The sequence below is a fragment of the Siphateles boraxobius genome, unplaced genomic scaffold, assembly GCF_051911475.1.
Source record: "Siphateles boraxobius isolate OS27281-9 unplaced genomic scaffold, OSU_SipBor_1 22, whole genome shotgun sequence".
Classification (NCBI taxonomy): domain Eukaryota; kingdom Metazoa; phylum Chordata; class Actinopteri; order Cypriniformes; family Leuciscidae; genus Siphateles; species Siphateles boraxobius.
In genome coordinates, this window is record NW_027508833.1 from 19,461,890 (window position 1) to 19,486,752 (window position 24,863).

The 24,863-nt window shown below is 43.3% G+C and overlaps 1 protein-coding gene across 1 annotated transcript in view; it reads right to left on the reverse strand.

The window, feature by feature from the left end:
- smyd3 (SET and MYND domain containing 3) overlaps positions 1-24,863 on the reverse strand; it is a 202,840-nt gene that overhangs the window by 37,396 nt on the left and 140,581 nt on the right. Inside the window, exons 6-7 of the mRNA XM_077239006.1 lie at positions 23,817-23,884; positions 5,841-5,943 (exon numbers count right to left, since the gene is read on the reverse strand). Coding sequence (XP_077095121.1) covers positions 5,841-5,943; positions 23,817-23,884 — 171 coding nt within the window. The remainder of the gene's footprint in view (positions 1-5,840; positions 5,944-23,816; positions 23,885-24,863) is intronic.

Here is a 24,863-nt window from a genome sequence, read left to right on the forward strand (position 1 = left end):
TGGTCTTATTATACTGCCAGTCTCGACCGTGAGGGGAAACGAGGGACGAGGCCCGGGGGCATCGAGTCCTGGTTTCCCCTCACCCAGCGAGAGACGAGAGTGACAAGGCCGTAGCCCTCACTGCCATCTGAGCGCTGGGGCCCGTGAACGACTCAGAGGAAATGGACTGCTCAAACTTTGGGTACCGCTGATTACTGGATAACCAGCGGCGGAACAGAAACTAAATTCTCCACCCGGCCCTCCCCCGGGGGAAGGAGTGGTGATGACACGCACTCCCAAAGAGCAGATCGTCACATACTCTGGGTCGCTCCTCTCAGGGTTGCTTCCCTTCCCTTGGGAAAAACAAACTCCGAGCGGGCTGGTTTTGAGGTGCTTCTGGACCACCAGTGTGGACATCGTCTAACCGAGGGCCAGCGCTGTGACTAATCACGGTCAGTCACTAAGCACAGCTCAACCCCGAGTTAGAACTACGCACGTGCAGTGGTAGTGAGAGAGGAAAAACTTCTGCAGATTTAGGCATGTTTGGCTTGCCATATTGGCACCAAAACGCTTCCATACTGCCAAAATTCTTCACACACATCCAGGCGCTTTAGAACAGCCCAGGAAAGTGTGGCTGTTAAGTCTGAATCTTCAGCATGAGAACACGACATTATAGTAGGAACTCAGCATCATTTTCAGAGTACAACAGCCCTCTCTCCGATGTAGCGATCGACATCTGTCCTCCCTGGGGCCCCGAATGAAATGCTTGGTCCCTCATGAGAAGGACCAGAATCCCATCCGAAAGCCTCGACGGCACACGGCACGCTGAGCGGCTCAAGCCTTTACGAGAAAGGGGAGACGAGCAGCACGCCGACGTGGTCATGCACTCCTGAGAGAACATGAACCACCCACGAACGCAGTCTCAACACACTGATTAGGCATGTGAAACAGTGATCGTGGCCGTCAACCAGGCATGCAAGATAGTGAACGTGGCCATCGCTTCGATGACACACGGCACGCTGGGCGCTCAAGCCTTCAGGCAAGGCGAACAACGTGCCGACGTGGTCATGCTCTCATCAGAAAGCATAAACCACCCACGAACACAGTCTCAGCATGTTTGCGATGCGCTAGAGGAGTGAGTGGTTCGTGCTCACTGAAACCCTCAGATCACCAATGTTATTCGCCAAAGTAGCCCTCCTCTGGTGCACCAGAAGAGAAACTAGATCGGGAAATAAGCAAAGGGACTCACCTCATAGAGGCACGCGAGTCTTGATCTTGACCACGCATCTTGAGCGCCGAATGACGCGCGCTGGGTTGCCGTGACAACCCGCGCTGTCAGCCGGCGCTCGACGGCACACGGCACGCTGAGCGGCTCAAGCCTTTACGAGAAAGGGGAGACGAACAACGTGCCGACGTGGTCATGCACCCCTGAGAGAACATGAACCACCCACGAACGTAGTCTCACACACGGATTAGGCATGTGAAACAATGAACGTGGCCGTCAAATAAGGACAGGGAACGATCGCATCCAGAAACACACGAGTGAAACGTCATCCTGAAAAGGACGCGATCTTCACTCGTGTTGCTCTTTCAGGAAGAAAGTACTCTCTCTATCGTGCTGAAGCACACAGGGACCCAACGCGGCAACACAGCGGGGAAACTGCAAGCCCGCTGTGCGCACTCAACCGTTTACCAGCTGTGAAAACAGCTTTTGAATTAACAGCATATAGACGCAGCCGGCAGACAGGAACCGCGCGGTCGCTGAAACGCCATCTCACCAACACAGAGAGATCCCCTCCCGAAACAGCAGACTCGTAGCAGTAAGAAAAATACAATCTTAAAGCTCACTCACTCAGAGAGGACACAATCGGTCGGCTCCGAAGCTAAAAGCATTGCGCAATGTTTACTTCCGCCTTTTATACCCGCTCTGGTAGGCGGGTCGCGGAATGCAAATCTTGCATGCCAATTTTCATTGGCTCGTTTTAATTCACTCGAAGGCAATTGGTCTCCCTAGCGTGATCCCAATTCGTCAGGGAACTCCCCCGACGACACGTCGGAGTTCCCAGGACGAAAGGGAACTGTGAGTTTCCTATGAAGGGTGTTTCAAACAAAAAAGGGCACTTACAAGGCTTCATTTGGGTTGCGATGCTGCCTTACTGTCTACATAGGCAACTACTTTCTAAGCCTTAGAAAGTAGTTGCCTATGTAGACAGCAGACACAGATGCTGCTCACTAGGGTTCGAAACAAAGCCAATGTCTTATGGCAGTTTAGTCTTAAATAATGAGAAGTCTGCCTGCTGAGCTAACATGAAAAACACATAGTGTAGCCTTAACTTTCCAATTCTGCAGTAATGTAAATGAAAAGAAAATGTGTCTTTGCTTTGCTTTAATGTGCATTGTTTGTGTTTATGTGTACAGCCATTAAGAAAGATCTTCCAGGCTTTCATCAGATCGCAAAAGGTTGAATTGATGCTAAATTATGAGGAATTAAATGTTTTAAGAGTTCTCATCATCTAATGTGACAGGTGTCTTGAGAGAATCTGAACAATGATTGTGTTTTCTGATGACTTCCAGAGGTTTGAGAAATAACTCTAAACACAACAGCTGTTTACCTCTTTCTATAAGTACATCCAATTACAGGTATGTTTGGAGTTATATACTATCTGTTATTTTTTTCTACAGCATGAAATTATTCTGCAGTATGCATACTGTGCCTACAGAGTCACATATCCATATATCCCTTTCTATTTATTCTGCATTGCATCAACAATTTCATAATTATTGTTATTGAGTGGAGTCATCACTGTAAAAAAAAGGTTAATTTAACTTAAAAAAGTAAGTAACTGGTTGCCTTACAATTTTGAGTTCATTGAAATTAAAAAGTTGAGTCAATACAATGAAGGAGATTGGTTTAATCAACAGAAACTCAAAACATTATGTTATCTGAACCTAAGTTGATTTGACAAAAAAGTGATAACAAATCATGATGATGTTTTTTTTTACAGTGCATCACTTACTTAAAATGTGCAGTATAAAAGTACAGAAAGCTGCATAGAATACTGTATCCCACAATGCAGTGTGCTTGAAAATCCACTTCCCCAGACAGGAAAAAAAAAATCTAGATTACTAAATTACTACTTACTAAATTAAATATGGAATGTTATGTAGTAGGGTCATGAGACAATAACGTAGTATTCTGCATATTGTTTCACCTGTTATCTAAAACAGTGATTCTCAAACCTGTCCTAGGGACCCCTCACCACTGCACAATTTGTATGTCTCCCTCATCTGACACACCTAATTCAAGTCTTGCAGTCTGTACTAATGAGCTGATAAGCTGAATCAGGTGTGTTAGGTGAGGGAGACATGCAAAATGTGCAGTGGTGAGGGGTCCCTAGGACAGGTTTGAGAACCACTGATCTAAAAGAAAAGAAAAGAAAAGAAAAGGAAAAAAAGAAAAGAAAAAGTATGCACGACAGCATATACTGCACAGTATGCAGAAAGCTTTTCCATTTCCAAACTCTCTCTTGGGGAGGTCAAATATGGAGGGTGGGAGATAATTGAAAACAGTTATTCCATTGAACGAGTTATAGAGTGAGAGAGCAGACTCTATGAGCGGAGAAAGAGAAAACAAGACTGTTAGAAAGAGTAGAGTGCATATAGAAAGATGGGTAAATAGAGAAAGCAACAGAAACAGGAAGAGGAGAAAACGAAAAACCGATCCAAAATGAGTACGACCCTTATGGGCAAACAGTGCCGTGTGTACAGTGTGCAGATGTGCGTGGGTGTATGAATTATAATTGTGCCGTGCGAATGAGTGTGTGTTTGTGTAAACAGTGTCTGTGGGACGATGAGCACTCGTGTATTCTGCCATCGTATTTCGTACACCTATAGTGTGAATTCTCATTACTTCCTGTGTACAGAGAGCTTGCTGGTAATTTCATTCCAGTTCGATTTTGCTCTCTCTACGTTTCCTCCCACTGTCAGAGGGAAATTAAGCATGACTGCCTGATTTACTTTGGAATATCTAAACTTTCGGAGGAGAAATAAACAGAACGGACGAATAATGAGAGTTTGTCGAGCGCGTCAAACGAGGCCAACCGCATCCCGTCACAGATCAGCCGAATGGATTCAGGTGTTAATGTATAAGAATATCTTGGCTTTCTACTAGTTATTCTGGCTGGTTGTGTGATGGATGTGTGCGGTCAGGTAAATAGGTTTAAATGAGCTCTGATTTGTCAGGAGTGATTGTTAAAGAGTTCTGCAGGATGCCCTGGATGAGAGTGTCTGCTAAACGCAGTAAATGTAAATGTAGGATGTTGCTTTTAGATTTATTCATGTGATGACTGAATTAGGGTGAAGTTAATCTGGCAGGGGCTCCGTTAAGTGCCTGCAACTGAGAAAATGTGGTGTGTATAATTTTTTGGAAGTTAAAATACTTTCTCCTGTCCCGGTTTAAAATGAATAGGCAACTGCTATTTGTGGGCTGAAAAGTAAAACACTGTGGCTCCAAGACACTATGAAAATATTACTTTGTTTATCTGAGAGGTATTGTTCAGTCAATGGACTGAGTATGGGGCAGGAAACTGAATGAAAACATGTTTATTAACTGAAGTAAATATAAAAATTAACATTACTGGAAAAATTAATTTTAAAGTATGTAGCCCTGTAGTGAATAATGTTATCCCTTAAAGCTCACCTTTGATCAACAAAATTACATATTTAAATGTTTTTTCCTTGAAAAAATATCTTCATGCCTTAAAATAGCTTGAATGTAACTCTACATCCGTGCCTAATTTAGTATACGCGATTCTATGAATATGCAAATTAGCCCCGCCTCCACTCACTCACACCAGCTAAGAGATCCACTCGTTGACGATCACACGTTTACATGATTGGTTACAAGGTAGTTTGTGATGTCAGAAAGACCAGCGATTTCAAACCGTGCTTTTGGGATTGTCTTTGGTTCACTGCAGTTTTATACCCAGCAATGGTGATGACTTTGTACATGGTTTGTCTTAAATCATATTAAAAACACCAAAAAGACATATAAACAACATTAAAAGCTTGATTTGTCACCACAGGGGGACTTAATAAAATAAATAAAATAAAAATGACAATTCGTGAGCTTAGAATTACATGGTACTATCTCCACTTTTGGTTGAAATTGAGTTTTTGACATAATCTTATCCATTAGGTGTTTATTAATGCCTGTGTGGTGTTATTTTTGTAAAAAAAATATTTTGTTAGTAGTTATTAATAAAATAAAAAGGTTCCATCTCACAAAACAGCAGAGATTTAAAAACGTTGATGCTCAATATCTCAGAACTACCCTAAACGGGGATAGAACTGTATAATTCTAAGCTCAAGAATTAACAAATAACTACTAAACAATGAAAATACTAAAATGAGCTAATAATAAATAATATTTTAATAATAATTAAAATAAGCTAATGATATTAGAGAACGTACAAAAATGTTATAAATTTGAAAGGACAAATGAAAAATAAGAATAGAAATAATAATAATATTAAAAACAACCCAAATAACAATAACTTAGAGTGGAACTTTTTTTGCAATTCCATTTAGTGTTGCAGAAATAACTAAATCATTAATTAAAACAAATAAATAAAACCTTTTTTTCCCAAAAAAATTGTGGTAATGTTTTCTTGGGCCCTGTGACAGCTGAGACCCATCCATATAATTTCCTCCTGGGCCCCATAAATTTAAATGTCCCAGGTAGTTTAGAAAAGGACGAGGCGAGCGGGGAAAAAGGTGTATGAGAGTGAGAAAGAGTGAAAAAGAAAAGCAATAAAAGGACAAGGCGTGCAGGAAATAAGTGTGTATGGATGGAACTGTACCTCCTCACAGGGTCTGATGACCTTAACAGCTCGCAACGTGAGTCTCTTGCCCTCGAAGATCATGACACAGTTCGGGTGGCAGTCGTGGTTCAGCAGAGACATGCTGGTTCAGACAAACACAAAACCAGGTCAATCCAGGAACTCTTGAACCATGTGTAAGCACAATTCACTAGCAGTGTCCAATGGATCCTCTCAGCTTAATTAGGCCTTCGACTAGTAACAGACTAGCATCGAAGGTTCAAAATACTACTAGAAAGTAGTATTAAAATAATACAATTAATAATCACATAACCTATTTAAATGTATATTTAATATTTTATATGTAATTGTATATTTTTATATGACTTAACTAACTTTTGTTTTTGTATTGTTTGTCTGTTGCATGCATAAATCTATGCTGATTTGACAAATAAGACCCAAAGGGGGTGAATTTAGTTCATTCAGCCTGTCAAAACACACAGGACAACTTGTACAAACTCATCAAAAATCCTGTTTTATCTCTCTAAATGACAGATTTTTTTGTATTGTTTGTCCTCATTAAACGCTGAAATCAAACTGCTAATCCCTCATAGTCTCCATTCTCACTTTCTCTAGAATCTACATAAATAATGCACAAGGGCAGTAACTGCTAAATAATGGAACATAAACCAGTCATCACTAATTAATTAACTAAAGAAACAAGTAGCTGCAGTCAGTAGACGCAGAAAACAAGAAAGCTGACATGTTGATATGATGTAACTGCTGTCTTTCCGGCGGTTAGAAAACCAAAAGTGGCAAGGCGAGAATGACAGCAATGAAACAACACTGATGTGACACTGACGATCTTCTCAAGACCCGCGCTGCCTCCGTTGAAGGTAAGATCATAACTGCCGATGACCTTAGTGACCTTTTAGGATGCTGACATCACATTCATTTACAATAGTACAATAGTACAATTTACAAAAATCCATCCAACCAATAATATTAACAAATATTAGTAAATATAATCATATATGTCACTTGCACTAACACTTTATCTTCTATTCTATACCTAGTATCTTTATAAAAAATTATCTTTATAAATTCTATTTAATAGAATCAAGAAATAAACCGAGATAATACAATAAACAGACGACGATAATTTCCAGGTAGTAACGTTAACATAAGACAATGAATATCATATATCATTAGTTCATTCCATTCATATATATATGTATATATATATATATATATATATATATATATATATATATATATACAATATATGTGTATATATATACAGGTCCTTCTCAAAAAATTAGCATATTGTGATAAAGTTAATTATTTTCCATAATGTAATGATAAAAATTAAACTTTCATATATTTTAGATTCATTGCACACCAACTGAAATATTTCAGGTCTTTTATTGTTTTAATACTGATGATTTTGGCATACAGCTCATGAAAATCCAAAATTCCTATCTAAAAAAATTAGCATATTTCATCCGACCAATAAAATAAGTGTTTTTAATACAAAAAAGGTCAACCTTCAAATAATTATGTTCAGTTATGAACTCAATTCTTGGTCGGGAATCCTTTTGCACAAATGACTGCTTCAATGCGGCGTGGCATGGAGGCAATCAGCCTGTGGCACTGCTGAGGTGTTATGGAGGCCCAGGATGCTTCGATAGCGGCCTTAAGCTCATCCAGAGTGTTGGGTCTTGCATCTCTCAACTTTCTCTTCACAATATCCCACAGATTCTCTATGGGGTTCAGGTCAGGAGAGTTAGCAGGCCAATTGAGCACAGTAATACCATGGTCAGTAAACCATTTACCAGTGGTTTTGGCACTGTGAGCAGGTGCCAGGTCGTGCTGAAAAATGAAATCTTCATCTCCATAAAGCTTTTCAGCAGATGGAAGCATGAAGTGCTCCAAAATCTCCTGATAGCTAGCTGCATTGACCCTGTCCTTGATAAAACACAGTGGACCAACACCAGCAGCTGACATGGCACCCCAGACCATCACTGACTGTGGGTACTTGACACTGGACTTCAGGCATTTTGGCATTTCCTTCTCCCCAGTCTTCCTCCAGACTCTGACACCTTGATTTCCGAATGACATGCAAAATTTGCTTTCATCCGAAAAAAGTACTTTGGACCACTGAACAACAGTCCAGTGCTGCTTCTCTGTAGCCCAGGTCAGGTGCTTCTGCCGCTGTTTCTGGTTCAAAAGTGGCTTGACCTGGGGAATCCGGCACCTGTAGCCCATTTCCTATTACGAATCCTCGACTCGGATTCGTAACAGGAAGATTTAAAAAACATCAAGAGCGTTGGATGAAGTGGCCGTGGATCAACAATTTAGTCTAGTGAAAGCAAATCTGCAAATGCATCATATTTTTGCCAGCGATGAAGATCTTTATTAGTTGAACATCTTCGTAAGCTGTCTGTGAATGATTTCACAGGACGATACATTCGATTTCATTTCATTCAGGTAATACATTTTAAATTTTTTTGGACATATACATTAATTTATAGGCTACAAAAAAAAAAGGCTTCAGAGCGTCGGCGCACTGGCAGAGGTTATCAGGTTAAATAAGCTACCATTGTGTACAGTTTATGAATTGAAAAACCCGCCATCCCGGGGTAATGTGTGTGTATTGCGCAGGGGCATAGTCAAAAGAATAGTTTACATTGATTGAAAACTAATTTGTTTAAAAAGGAGGAGGCTATTGCCGGTAAAGACAGGTTCACATAAAATCATTATGACATGACATTATTTTATATGATCCAATTAGCCTACTACGTCAAAAAAAGGCGAAAACATTTTACTTGTTCAATTAATAAACAGTTTGTTTGATGACAAATCGCTAAAGATGAAATTGGCCTCCCATTCTGTCATTGTGAGTGTGCGATTTTTCCTCCCGAACGATATTCGACTTTTGCTCCTCTATTGTCGAATGGCATTTTTGGCAGAAATTCAAATCCCTACGCGAGGCGAACTATTCTCAAAGACTTACTTTTAGTCATTATTTTGGTAGCACACATATTCTGAATGCCTTCTGCAGAATTCAAATGAGCCATTTTAATCTAGATTAATCTAGATTAATTCCAAGATTACAGTGAGATTAATCTAGATTAAAAAAATTAATCTATGCCCACCTCTAATATATATATATATATATATATATATATATATATATATATATATATGTATGTATTTATATATATATATATATATATATATATATATATGTATATATATATATATATATACACTCACCTAAAGGATTATTAGGAACACCATACTAATACTGTGTTTGACCCCCTTTCGCCTTCAGAACTGCCTTAATTCTATGTGGCATTGATTCAACAAGGTGCTGAAAGCATTCTTTAGAAATGTTGGCCCATATTGATAGGATAGCATCTTGCAGTTGATGGAGATTTGTGGGATGCACATCCAGGGCACGAAGCTCCCGTTCCACCACATCCCAAAGATGCTCTATTGGTTTGAGATCTGGTGACTGTGGGGGCCATTTTAGTACAGTGAACGTCCTGGTTGCGTATGCAACCCACCGTTCCCTGAAGGAGGGAACGGAGGACGTAGTCGACGCGACTGAAATGGGATCACGCTAGGGAGCCTATCGTCTTCGAGTATTATTGAACGAGCCAATACACATTGGCGTGCGAGATTTGCATCTCACACTCCGCCCCGCAGCGCGGGTATAAATACGGAAGTGGATGCACGCACCATTTGCTTTTCGCTGAGGAGCCGAGCGTAACTCGGAGTCAGCGGTGGTCCAGCGGTAGTGGCAAGGGGACTACGTCCTCCGTTCCCTCCTTCAGGGAACGGTGGGTTGCATACGCAACCAGGACGTTCCCTTTCAGTCGATAACGTCGGACGTAGTCGACGCGACTGAAATGGGATCAACCATTGAACACGCCACTAACGCTGCCACCTTCCAGTGCCTAGACAAAAGCCTTCTGATCCTCCCGACGTTCTAGCGGAAAAGGACAGGGCTTAGGCCAGGAAGTCGCTGCTGTTCCACAAGACCCACTCAGTTAGACTTGGTAACACTGGGAAAGCGTGCCCAACATTGGAAGGAAGGGACGCTGCGGAGCCCAACCAACCCGAAAGGGGGGGGGAAATACACATATGAACTGGGCGGAGAGCCGGGCAGTATAACATATGGAATGTCACTGGGGTGGCTCCAGCCTAGAGAGGGGGGAGACACACCAATTTACAGTGACGGCAGGACTCTGCCAAGGGAAAGACACGGGCTCACCTTGGGGAGCCGTATCGTGGAAGAATACACATATGGGGTCGCCGTAGGGACCGCAACATATGGACCCAGCCTAACACAGGTTCCACACTGCATACGAGTGGTAGGCCTAACACCAGACGTTCCGCCACGTCCGACGTTGGGGGGGGTACGGAGGAGCTCAACAGGTTCCGGACAAGGGAATTCCACCGGAGCGAAATGGCGCACGTATCCGGTCCGTAAGAGGGGAATGGCGCAGCAAGCCGACACTGAACCGGGGCTCACGGTGTTACTGGCTTCTATGAGAAGAGAGCACACGGGAAGCAACCGGCTCGACACGTAGGCTATAGAATCTAGCAAACGTATTAGGTGTCGCCCAGCCCGCAGCTCTACAGACATCTGTCAGCGAGGCACCCTGCGCCAACGCCCAAGAAGCGGCAACACTCCTTGTGGAGTGAGCTCGCAGTCCGGGGGGACAGGGTTCACCTTGGGACTCATACGCCAAGATGATGGCATCCACTATCCAGTGGGCCAACCTCTGCTTGGAGACAGCCTTTCCCTTCCGCTGTCCTCCATAACAGACGAAGAGCTGCTCTGAGGTCCTAAAGCTTTGCGTTCTGTCCACGTACAAGCGCAGAGCGCGAACGGGGCAGAGAAAAGCCAGGGCTGGGTCTGCCTCCTCCGGGGGCAGCGCTTGCAGGTTCACCACCTGGTCCCGAAAGGGGGTGGTAGGAACCTTGGGCACATATCCAGGCCGGGGTCTCAGGATAACGTGAGAGTTAGCCGGCCCGAATTCCAGGCACGATTCGCTGACCGAAAATGCGTGCAGGTCCCCTACCCTCTTGATGGAGGCCAAAGCAAGTAGGAGAACTGTCTTTTGGGACAGAATTTTTAACTCCGCTACCTGCAAAGGCTCGAAGGGCGGTCTCTGCAGTGCGGTTAGCACCAGAGATAAGTCCCAAGAGGGTATAGAGGGGGGGCGAGGCGGATTCAACCTCCTCGCTCCCCTCAGGAACCTGACGATCAAGTCATGCTTCCCCAGGGATTTCCCGTCTACTGCATCGTGATGTGCGGCAATAGCGGCGACATACACTTTGAGGGTGGAGGGGGACAGCCGACGCTCCAAAGCCTCTTGCAGGAAAGAAAGCACGGAAATGACCGAACACCTTCGGGGGTCTTCTCCTTGAGAAGCACACCACTCAACGAACAGTTTCCACTTCAGGGAGTAAGCAAGCCTCGTAGAGGGGGCTCTCGCTGACGTGATGGTATCTACGACTGCCTGTGGTAGACTACCTAAAACCTCCGCGTCCCGTCCAGGGACCACACATGGAGTCTCCAATAGTCTGGACGCGGGTGCCATATGGTGCCCCGTCCCTGAGAGAGTAGGTCCTCTCTCAGAGGAATAGGCCAGGGAGGAGCTGTCGAGAGGAGAAAAAGTTCGGGGAACCAGGTTCGGTTGGGCCAATAAGGGGCAACTAGCAAAACCTGCTCCTCTTCCTCCCTGACTTTGCACAGTAGTTGTGCAATAAGGCTCACTGGGGGAAACGCATACTTGCGGAGGCCCCGGGGCCAGCTGTGAGCCAGTGCATCCGTTTCGAGGGAATAAAACAACTGGCAATGGGACGAGTCCGGAGAGGCAAACAGATCTATCTGTGCGGCCCCGAAGTGGTCCCATATTAGCTGGACCGCCTGGGGATGGAGCCGCCATTCTCCCGAGGCCACAATCTGTCGTGAGAGCTCGTCGGCGGCACGATTGAGCAGGCCAGGGATGTGAACGGCACGAAGCGACCTCAGATGCTTCTGACCCCATAGGAGGAGGTGGCGGGCGAGTTGTGACATGCGGCGGGAACGTAGACCACCTTGGTGGTTGATGTACGCAACGGCCGCAGTGCTGTCCGTCCGGACCAGTACGTGCCTGCCGAGCAGCGTCGTCCTGAGGCGTCTCAAAGCAAGGAGTACTGCTAACAACTCGAGGCAGTTGATGTGCCAATGCAGGTGGGACCCCGTCCAGGTGCCAGCTACTGCATGCCCGTTGTACGTGGCCCCCCAGCCAGTGTTGGAGGCGTCTGTGAAGACCACAGCATGCCTGGACACTTGTTCTAGGGACACACCGGCCCGGAGAAACGAAAGGTCCGACCACGGGCTGAAGGTTTGGAGGCAGGCCGCGGTGATTCTCACAGGGAGCGTGCCTCTCCGCCACGCCCACCTCGGGACTCGGTCGCGAAGCCAGTGCTGGAGTGGTCTCATATGAAGCAGGCCGAGCGGCGTAACTGCGGCTGCGGCTGCCATATGCCCCAGGAGCCTCTGAAACTGTTTCAGAAAAACCACTGTTCTGCTCTTGATAAAATTCAGGCAGTTCAGCACCGACCGGGCGCGATCCTCTGTGAGGCGCGCCGTGTGTTGGACCGAGTCCAGCTCCAAACCGAGAAAAGAGATCCTCTGCACAGGGGCGAGTTTGCTCTTCTCCCAGTTGACCTGAAGACCCAGCTGGCTGATGTGCTGGAGCAGCAAATCCCTGTGTTCGCATAACAGCTCCCGAGACTGCGCTAGTATCAGCCAGTCGTCGAGATAGTTGAGAACGCGAACGCCCTGCTCTCTCATGGGAGCGAGGGCTGCCTCCGTAACTTTCGTAAAGACACGGGGTGACAGGGCCAGCCCGAAGGGTAAGACTTTGTACTGATACGCCTGACCCTCGAACGCGAAACGCAGGAATGGCCTGTGTCGCGGCAGGATGGAGACATGAAAGTACGCGTCCTTCAGGTCGATCGCTGCAAACCAATCCTGGGGACGGACACATTGGAAGATGCGTTTCTGCGTCAGCATTCTGAACGGGAGCTTGTGAAGGGCCCGATTCAGGACTCGCAGGTCCAGGATTGGTCGTAACCCACCCCCTTTCTTGGGTATAATGAAGTACGGGCTGTAAAAGCCGGCCTTCATATCGGCTACCGACACCGGCTCTATCGCGTCCTTCGCCAGCAGGACCGCGATCTCCGCGCGCATGACAGGAGCAGATTCGCTCGACACTGAAGTGTGGCGAATGCCACTGTACCTGGGCGGACTCCGGCGGAACTGAATCGTGTAGCCGAGCCTGATGGTACGGAGGAGCCAGCCGGACGGGTTGGAGAGCACTTTCCAGGCCTCGACGAACCGAACCAGGGGGACCAAGGGTAACACAGGCATACCCGGGGTGGGGCAGCGCGGTGGAGGGCAGGGACCCGGCTCGGAAGGCCCGTGGGCGGCCCGAAGCGGGGTCTGAGTGAGCCGTGCTGCACTTACCTGTCTCCACGGGGCAACAGAGGACGGGAGAGAAGGCGGATGACCGGGTCCTCGACCGCCTCGTGTTGCGGGCTGGCGAACAAGAGGGGGCTGGGGGGAGCAAGGCTGTTCCACAGGGTCGCAAGCCGCCAGCCTCGCCCTCTTGGGACCCAGGGACGGAGAAATTCGCTCTTCTGACAATTGGGGTACCACTGGACTCCGGAGAGCCAATGGTGGAACGGTAACCATCTGAAGAGCTAGTCCCCCCATCCCTGGGTGGCCTGTCTCAGGAACGTTTCTGACACTCGCCCCCTGGCTGGGCGGTGACTGAGACAGACCGGGCGGCCTGCCTGCTGCTGGTTCTACGCTGGGGCCTGGGTGAAGGCTGTTGCGGAGACCCCGCGGAACCGGAGGCAGCGGCAGGGGGGCGCCCTCGGCGACGAACGGGCGGAGGGACTATCTCCGGCGGCAGGGTGGAGGCAACAGCGGGCCGCCGGGATAGGGTGTGTCGGGGAGCCTCCGTCCGAACCTGGGTGGCAGAGAACTGTTGGGCGCAGCTCTCCGCCACGTCGCCGAACAACCCAACCTGGGAAATTGGGGAGTCCAGGAACCGAACCTTGTCCGCATCCGCCATCTCAACCAGGCTGAGCCAACGATGGCGTTCCTGGACCACCAAAGTGGACATCGCTAGACCGACCGCACACGCCGCGACACTCGTACCCCGGAGGGCGAGGTCAGTGGCGGTGCGGAGCTCACTCACGAGCGCCCGGTCCAAACTACCCTCGTGCATGTCCATGAGTGTTTTGGCCTGGTAGACCTGCAACAACGCCAAGGCATGCAAAGAGGAAGCGGCTTGCCCGCAAGCTCTGTAAGCTCTGACCGCCAATCCTGACGCGAACTCACAGGCCCGCGAGGGGAAACAAGGATCCCCCACCCAGGATGCAGCGGCCGTTGGACATAAAAGAGTCGCAACAGACCGCTCCACTGGAGGGACAGCCTCATAACCCTTCACCGCTCCTCCGACAAGGGTAGTGAGGGAGGAAGAACTACTCAAGTCGTTTTCAGCAGTAAAAGGTGCCGTCCACGACCAAGTAAGCTCTTCATGCACTTCGGGAAAGAAGGGCACTGGGGCGGCGGGCTGAGAACCAGCACGGCCCGCCCCGAGATACCAATCATCCAACCGAGACTGAACAGGACACGGTGGAGGGTTCCACTCGAGCCCGACAGCCTCGGCGGCCCGTTTCAGCATAGCTGATAATTCTGGATCCGGCTCGGGCAACATTGAACTCCCGGAGGGAGACAACGCAGCCGAGTCGTCATCTCCAGACATCAGCTCACCCTCCGATGCTGCAATCGACATCCTGTCCCCCAGGGGAGCCCCGAGTGGAACCGCTGGCCCACCCATTACAGATGGACCAGCAGATAACACCGGAGGCTCCAATGGTAGCAGTGGAAGGGAGGGGTGAGGAGCCCACAGGGAATGGTTACCGGGCGGGACATCCAACACTACCCTCCGGTCACCCATCCCATGCAGCACCCGGGGGTGGGGCATGGCAATGGGGACTCGCTCTCCGCGGACGAAGGCGAGTCTCGCCCTCAACACTGCGACAGTCATGTTCCCACAGTGAAAACATGAGCTGTCCACAAAAGCTGCCTCAGCGTGCTGTAAGCCCAAACACGTGATACAACAATTGTGACCATCAGAGAGAGACAGGGAACGACCGCACCCAGAAACGCACGGGCGGAATGACATCTTGAAAAAGACGCAAACGCACCCGTGTTGCTCTTTTAGGAAGTGAAAACCTCTCACCAGTGCCGGAGCACACAGGGGAATGACCGCGGCAACACTGACACAGGAATGGTGCACCCTGTGCCAGTGAAGCACTCACTTTCTCGCCCTCAACCGACCGTCAGACAAACAAACACAAACAGAAATTTGGTTGCTGTGAAAACAGCAGTTGAGAGCTTGAAGCTCGCGATCACCGCTGCACTCGCGCTGTAACCACCGACACCAGGAGAGACTTCCCAAAGAAGCGCCGACACACTCGCTCGTTGTACAACAACACTCTTCAGATCCAGACATGAAGCTCGGCTCCGAAGCGAAAGGCAAATGGTGCGTGCATCCACTTCCGTATTTATACCCGCGCTGCGGGGCGGAGTGTGAGATGCAAATCTCGCACGCCAATGTGTATTGGCTCGTTCAATAATACTCGAAGACGATAGGCTCCCTAGCGTGATCCCATTTCAGTCGCGTCGACTACGTCCGACGTTATCGACTGAAAGGGAACTCATTGTCATGTTCAAGAAACCAATTTGAAATGATTCGAGCTTTGTGACATGGTGCATTATCCTGCTGGAAGTAGCCATCAGAGGATGGGTACATGGTGGCCATAAAGGGATGGACATGGTCAGAAACAATGCTCAGGTAGGCCGTGGCATTTAAACGATGCCCAATTGGCACTAAGGGGCCTAAAGTGTGCCAAGAAAACATCCCCACACCATTACACCACCACCACCAGCCTGCATAGTGGTAACAAGGCATGATGGATCCATGTTCTCATTCTGTTTACAGCAAATTCTGACTTTACCATCTGAATGTCTCAACAGAAATCGAGACTCATCAGACCAGGCAACATTTTTCCAGTCTTCAACTGTCCAATTTTGGTGAGCTCTTGCAAATTGTAGCCTCTTTTTCCTATTTGTAGTGGAGATGAGTGGTACCCGGTGGGGTCTTCTGCTGTTGTAACCCATCCGCCTCAAGGTTGTGCGTGTTGTGGCTTCACAAATGCTTTGCTGCATACCACGGTTGTAACGAGTGGTTATTTCAGTCAAAGTTGCTCTTCTATCAGCTTGAATCAGTCGGCCCATTCTCCTCTGACCTCTAGCATCAACAAGGCATTTTCGCCCAGAGGACTGCCGCATACTGGATGTTTTTCCCTTTTCACACCATTCTTTGTAAACCCTAGAAATGGTTGTGGGAGAAAATCCCAGTAACTGAGCAGATTGTGAAATACTCAGACCGGCCCGTCTGACAACAATAACCATGCAACGTTCAAAATTGCTTAAATACACTTTCTTTCCCATTCTGACATTCAGTTTGGAGTTCAGGAGATTGTCTTGACCAGGACCACACCCCTAAATGCATTGAAGCAACTGCCATGTGATTGGTTGATTAGATAATTGCATTAATGAAAAATTGAACAGGTGTTCCTAATAATACTTTAGGTGTATATATATATATATATATATATATATATATATATATATATTAGAAGTAGATATTTTACAGACATTTTCTGAAGATGTAGAGTGATTTATAATTCCAAGCCCAAAAAAGGGGAGTTAAAGTCTTATTAGTCATAATTGAGAAAGCCAAAGATATGATTGAAAAACAAAAATTATAACATAATGGTTCAAAACGACATGAGAGGCAGTAAATGTCACGTGGCTAAAATATTAATTTAACGACTAATTAAAGAGACCGGCTAATCAAAAATGTAAGATATGATTTCAGTATGTATGTGTAAACCATGTTTGAAGTCTTTGTGTCGGCTATTACTCCCTTGTGGTGAGATTTTACGAGATAGTGAGCTGAATGCATGTATTTACATTCACACAAGCATGACAGAACAAACACAGCAATTATAAATCAAGCACGAAAGCACAATTATCCTTTATATGTAGACAAGAACACATGCTGTCCTGCTCTTCCTGGCTGCATCGGAAGTCATTCAAAAAAACAAATTACTTGTGTTTGTCATGGTCTGGGGAAGATTCAACATTGCCTAAGAACAGCGTATAAAGCAGGCTTAGAGTCGGCCCACCCAGCCGACGGTAAACAGACGGGCCTCGCTCTCACGGGACAACCTTTCTGCGTCATTATCATTTCTCTGAGACGCTGACAACTTTGTCTGAAGCCTTGATTCTGTCTTGGCCTCACATCCGATCTGAACACTTCATAGCGTATATCTAAACAGCAATTTCGGCATCTGCCTTTCTGGTTGTGTTTGTTCACTGTAATCCCAGAGGCTCATATTCATAGACGCGAAATGTTTCCCATGGATGTTGAATATGGAAGCCGTGCCAGTTTAATGGCCCACACAGGGAGGCTGGATCTTCTATATCTGAAGACATTTTATCTTTAAAACACATTTTGCTCTTCTTCTCGCTAGATTGCTCTGCTGAAAAGAACATAATAATGCAATCTTCCATGATAATCCAACATAAATTATTGGATTATTATTAGCCAATGAAATGGCCTTGGCAATAGGCCACACCCTCTGAGCTCTGATGATTAAGCTTCACACGCCAGTGCTTTTTATTTACAGGATATTGTTAATTCACTGCCAACTCTAAAAGGAATAAATTAAATCAAATCAAAAGTAGAATCAAATGAGGGCTTATTTGCATTTGCATTAAGATTTTCACATCCTAAAATGTATTAAAAAAAATAAGACAGAAGTTCATTTAAATTCAAGAAAGAGTGTTAAAAAATGGCAGGTAAAACTAAAATAAAGAAAATTATATATATATATATATATATATATATATATGTGTAATTCATTTTCTTTCATTAAATAATGGGCTTTTTTAAAATACAGAGCCACAATAAATTATAATTTCACTTATAACGTTAGTCAAAAAAATGGCATCACCCAATTTTTTCTGAAATGTTTTTTTTTTTCAGGGTGCATTGGTGTGCATAACTTTATGAATTATATGGACTCCTTATATAATTTAGTTATTTGGTGTCCTTTTGGAGTCTCCAAGTGTCCTTTTTGGAAAGACACCAACTGGTTTATTTTGCTGGCTATAGCAAATGATGACAAAATTAATGGGTTAAACAATATAAATGGTCTATGCTTATTTTCACGATAACTGTGCGATTAATCGCACAAAAACGGCACAACTAATCGTGCTTAAAATCTTTTATCTATTGACAGCCCTAGTATAAATATATAGAGTGGTCATATGTTAATGTGCTTATGTTTGTGATTTCTAATTTCCTATTTACCAACTGTTGCAGCTTAGTTCTCATAAACGCTCTGGGGTGGACGCTTGTGTTGCATTTGCTTACAAAGCAGATCGAACTCTTTTATTTTAAAAGACCAAATTTGAGCTTATCAATCCTGTCAGAAAATAGCTGTTAGCTAAGTCGTTGACTGCACACACACACACACACACACACACACACACACACACACACACACACACACACACACACACACACACACACACACACACACACACACACACACACACACACACACACACACACACACACACACAATACATTAAGCTCAAAGCAGACCATTTAACCTGAGTGAAACTCTCTTTTATGATCCTCCTTTAATCTGTGCTTTTGATTATTCACCATAAACAGCCCCTAAGAGCCCAACGCTCCTCACTTACATACACAGGGGCCTAAACTCAATCTTTACATGTGGTTTCTAAGTAATGACGAAAGAAAATATATCTCATTAAAGCAAGTCTGTGCGTGTAGCCCTAAGCACCGTGCTCAGTAAACAGAAGACGAGTGAAAAAATGAAATAACGGTGAACAGAGCTGGGTAATGAAAGAATATGGAGGACAATGGGATGATTTCCTCTCATCTTCTTCCCTCTGCTGTGAACAAAACATAATACCCGGGTATTGCTAAGCAGCCCAAAACATCAACAGACAAGGCGAATAGCAATCCGCTGCGGTCATTTATTAATGTTTCCAAATAACAGTGCTGAAGGTAGCCATTAACTATGGCGGAACAGAAAAGAATGCTGTTCCTGGAACACCCTCACACCTGAATACAGCTCAATTTACTGCATTTAGAGAACCGCGGAGAATGACGCAACTGATACAGGGATATGATGTCAACAACACCCACTTAGAGCTAACTACTTTTGGCCCTGCGTGTGGACTTTTATAAACTCTCTTAAAACACACTCAAACTAGTTTCATATGTCTATTAACAGTGTTTAAATACGCTCTGCTATTTATTTAATATTTATATGTTTTTCTGACATGTGTTTTTACATCACTAATTTGAAGTTAATTATATATTGTGATTAGTAACATTTTGTTATGGAAATTACGGTGGTGGAAATTATTATTTAAAAACATTTTTGGAATAAAATGGCTGAGACCATTATCTCGCTAAGCATTTTATGTATCCTAAATTGGAAAATTAAAATAAATAAATATACAAATAATTTATAATATCTTAAATAAATGTTGTAACTTTTTGGATAATCTGACAAAATTACAGGTTGTTGGAAATGATGCAGAATCAAACTACAGACATTTTTACCTTGAAGTTTTCCTCACACATTACATGTTTCATATCTCAAGTACAGAATACCTTTTAATGATTTTGCAATTTTTTTAATTTTATTTCATACAATAAATGCAGAAAGCTTTATTAGACAAATTTTTTTAAATGTAATGCATATTCTTATTAACAAATATTTAGGGCCAGAGCACCAATGGTGCGAAGACCATCTTGGAATTGCTCTGTTTTATTATTACTTTATTTTTTTTATGATGAATTTTGAATGCATCATATTTTAAAAGATTAAGATTGAAAATCAGTAAAAAGTAACACAATAAAATCTATAATGCATTGGTTTTTATTGTGCCCTTCATTTTTGCAAACAGAATACAAATAAAGTTATCTAGTTAGTTTTAACAGTTTCTATTATTTTATAGTAAACTCCTGGGACATAAAAGTGCCCGTAGTTGAAGAAACACCCAATTATCCTTTACTATTTCCAAGCCCTGAATGGGGTGTTAAGGTGGGAAACAAATCGTCACAAACTTTCCTTGTTCACGGATGATAGCGCTGCATGCGGTAGAGCGCCTGTAAATCTTTATGGATTTCTGCTGCTGGGTTTTGTCAGGCCACAGCATAACAGCCTGCCGTCCACAGGTTTACTGGAGCTTAATTTGGGCACTACGGATACACTCTCTTCCCCTGATAACAGTGCCCAGACGGGGCCGCGAGTGTCAGCACGGAGTCCTGGCTATGGAGGATGTCTGACAGCACAAATCCTCCCGCGAGCTCCAGACACAACCACAGGGATTAGCAGAAAACCGCTGGTTCACATCCAGCCAGAGAACCAGTGTTACACTGGAGACGCCACGGCTGAGGACTTAAACACGCCACAATATGCTCTCGAATTAGGAAGCAGAGAAAATGACAGTGCATGTCACATTTCATGTATAAAAATAGACAGGGATAAAACACCCTGTTATGGTTTATAAATGGATGCACAGTTCATTGTTCAACCAAGTAGAGAAAATAAATATTGGTACCTCAGTGCTGCCTAAATATTGTCAGTCCTCTACAACTATCATCTTTTATATACGTACACACAGGCCCTGTTTACACCTGGTATTAAGATGTGTTTGAATCGATCGATCACATGTGGATGACACTAAAAACACGGTTCTAAAACGTGTTGAGTTTGTCCACTTTTGACCACTTCCAGAAGTAGTTGAATACGTATTTGACCGGATTGCTTTCGTAGTGTACAGTAAATGTTCATGTGGTCGAATGATTCGAACCATAGACTGTAAAAAAAGAACAGTCACAAAAGACGGGATTTAAAGTTTGTTGGCTGAAAACCCAAGATTGGTTTAAAGATGACAAACGTACCAAGCACAATGTTCTCTCACCATTCCTGATTTCTAACTCACAGAGTGGTCTTGCGACCTAGATGAATGCTCCTGCTCTCCTTTTGTTTTCAGTCGTCTACTTTCTCATTCATATGTAAATTGCATGAGTTAATTTCGTCCATTAGATCGAAAGATCTGAAAAAGCCCATACATTTACCCGCATATAGACCCTCCCCTCAAAGAAAGTGGTCAAAAGTGGACAAAAGTGATGGATTAAAACACCAGGTGTAAACAGGAATGTGTCTCCCTCGTCTACTTGTTATCTGATAGACCAAAACACATCCTAATACCAGGTTTAAACAGGGCCACACTCACACACGTTGTGTTGGTGCCGATAGCCTCGTGGAGAGCACCGACATATAGTGCCGTTGCGTTTCAGGCGACCCGAGTTTGAGTCCCGGCTCGCAAACCTTTTCCAATCCCGTCTCCGGTCTACATACTATTCTATCATAATAAAAGGCAAAAACACCCAATATACAAAATAAAAAATTACATTTTTATACAAAAAAGCTTAATAGGGTTATGGATTTAGGGAAAAAATGCGTGCTTGCCTTAGAAAGTAACACTAATAATATAATTTAATGAACTAATCAATTCCCAGTGGATAAAATCAAGCCATGCTCTACATTGTGTCCCAGGGAATATTCTATTTCATCTGAAATATGCCACATAACTATGCTTTTTGAACGTCATCCCATGTCGTCTTTAAGAAACACAATTAAGCTGTATTTTAATCGGCCTTTAGAAATGGGAAATTCTACCGTACAATCATGACCCCATCAAGAGCTCATCTGTAGGTGAAAAAAAGCCACTTGGTGACAATTGTGGGCATGAAGATTAATTATGAAAGACGTCAGCACTGATAAAAGTGTAATTTAAGAGCAGTTCATCTCTAGGTCTCGGCCCTGTCACCGCCTCAAAGGGAGAAGGCAGAGCGTGACGGCACTAGTGCACTGACACTGTCACATTTTAATTGCTATCCCCCTCTACAAACAGAAAACAGAGAGAAAGAAGAGAGAGAGAGGAGGAAGAAGATGACAGTTCCAGAAATTTTTTTTGTAAGACAGACATATCGAACACTCCTGCAGCAACCAGAAGGCTAAATATAAAGTATGTACTACAGCTAATGTGAAATCTATGGTGATTTTGCATGCATTGCATACACTATAGCATCACACATTTTTAAAAAAAAAATACTAAACAAGACACTCTCCATTCAGAAGCCTTTTCAGTGGTTCTTATGAGATGCATTACAGCCCAGAGGATTCACTCCAAGTCAAACACACAAATGCATACATGCACAAAGCAATTTGCAGAGGAAATCCCCTCTATTTGAGGGCTCACAATGTGTCTCGGCAAGTTGTAATTTAGTCACATTGAAAGCCGAATGTCTGTTTATGTGTAATTATTCTCGTTTCTTGTGCTGCGTTTGGTTCAGCCCCCCCGTATGTGCGTGTGTGAACGGGAGCTTCCCTGAGGCATGTTCAGTAGCAAAGAGCAAATCGTAGCATGTAATCCTAACTCATGTCAGAATCTCTCTTTATGACTGCAGAGCTAATAATACAAACATGTTTTCTGTCACACAAATCTGCTGGGCATGAAAAGAAGAACAGTGGCCTAACTGACAGAGACACAAGAGCATTGTGGGTAAAACTAAGACAAAGTAAAGCTTCAAGTATGGAAGTTCACGTTCCATATTTCATCTCAAGCATGATTTCATGTCATGATTTTCATGTCTCCTTAAACAAGTACACTAGCTTTTGGGAAAGAAAAAAAACTTTATTCATGAGGATTTTTTTTTTTTTGTAGTGGAAATGATGCCGCACATTTTTTTATGTGATTTAATTTTTAATTTTATTTAATAACTTTTAATTTTATGTGATAATTAACAATTTCAAAGAACACTTAATAATGAATAATTGTTTGAAGGTTTATTCAACACTAACCCTAAGTTTGAACAATATTAGTAATGATGCTTTTCTTAGCAATTACCACTAATAATTTCCACACTTTTTCTATGTTCAGTGCAAAACATGCAGGGATGTCAGTCATCTGAGGTAATATCAACGTATTTTAAATATAATAAAAAAGTTAATATTTTAAATATAATGCAATAATTAATACTTTTTTGATTAATTTTTTAAATCACTAATATGATTAATATGAAAAAATGTTCTTGGCAAGCAACAATAATAATGTCCACCATTGTTGTATGCTCAGTGCAAAGCATGCTGGGATGTCCCTCATGTCAGTCATCTGGGGTAATATCACCGCATTTTAAATATAATAATATTTTGAATATATTAATTATTAATAATTTTATGCAATACTTTTCATTCTTTTTAAGTGCAATTAAATGTTTAATTTGATGTAAAAAAAAGTTAGTATTTTGAATATTATGCAATAATTAATACTTTTTTGATGGATTTTTTCATCACTAACCCCAAGTATGAATAATAATAAAAGTGACAGTAATAATTTCCACAATTGTTCTATGTTCAATGCAAAACAGGCTGGGATGTCATTCATGTCACGGGTAATATCATCTTAATTTTAAAAATATTAATATTTTATATATTTTAATGATCAACAATATTATGCAACACTTTTAATACATTTTAAGTGTAATTAAATGTTTAGTTTGATGTAAAAAAAATTAATTTAAAAATATTTTTTATACTATGGAATAATTTTTTTGATAGATTTTTTTATCACTAATGCTAAGTATGGATAATATTAAAAGTGACGCATTACTTAGCAAGTAGCACTAATAATGTTCACAATTGTTCTATGTTCAGTGCAAAGCATGCTGGGATGTCCCTCATGTCACTCACCTGGGGTAAAGCCCCACCCCCAAATCCTGCAGCTCTCCATCACTGATGCTGAAACAGTTGCAGGTCACCTGTGTGAAAAGATGAAAAAAAAGGAGTCTCAGAGTGAGGACATAATGATAATATTCTCCACTCACCCTTGGTTCTCTTGTTAATTTGACTATTTGTCTCTTTTTCTTCCCATATAGAAAGTAATGATGCGGCCTGCCAAAAAACGTTTATGCTAATCCAAATTAACTCATGATTTGGTGATACCAGACAATAAATTGTTATGATTTCGACCAGATCCCAGATGTTCACTATCAATCCCCACATGGAGAAGCACAAGGGCTTCATTGAGTGAGTGTGTGTGTGTGTGTGTGGATGTTTGGCTGCTGCTGACTGATGGTCTGATTGCTGTAGGGACGATACGCTGCAGAACCGAAACTGGACCGAGTCCATCTCTCGTCCGTAAATAGTCACGGCAACCCGAAATGAAAGAGAGAGAGAGAGGATGGTAGCAGGCGATTCTGACAGGTTTTTAGATTGGAACTCTGCGGGATAGAGGAGCGATGAGCGGAAGGAGAAAAGCAAACAGAACACAGTCGTAAATAGACAATAACAAGGATCTGCAAATACTATACTACATTTTCACTTTGGTTACAATTAATCATGAAAAGATATAATGCATTATAAATTTACATTATGAATACCTTTGCATACAAAAGGCATGGTCGAAATTCAAATTATTTACTGAAAATCTTTTATTTGCTGAAAATCATGTTGTAACTATAAAATATTGTTAACATATCATTCACAAAAATTAATTAAAGTCAAGTAGGAATTTCATTTATAAACTAAAATTTATAAAAATGACAAAAGCACATACCAAAATGATACAAAAACTTAAAATTTTAAATAACTTTTATTTTTATATTTTATATATTTAAAAAATATTATAATAGTGTATATAAAATATTTAAAAAAACTGGGAAGATTTTCATATTGGAATGTCATGAGGGTAAGTACATTATTTTGTTTTGATGTGATGTTTGCTTGTTTTGATAAACT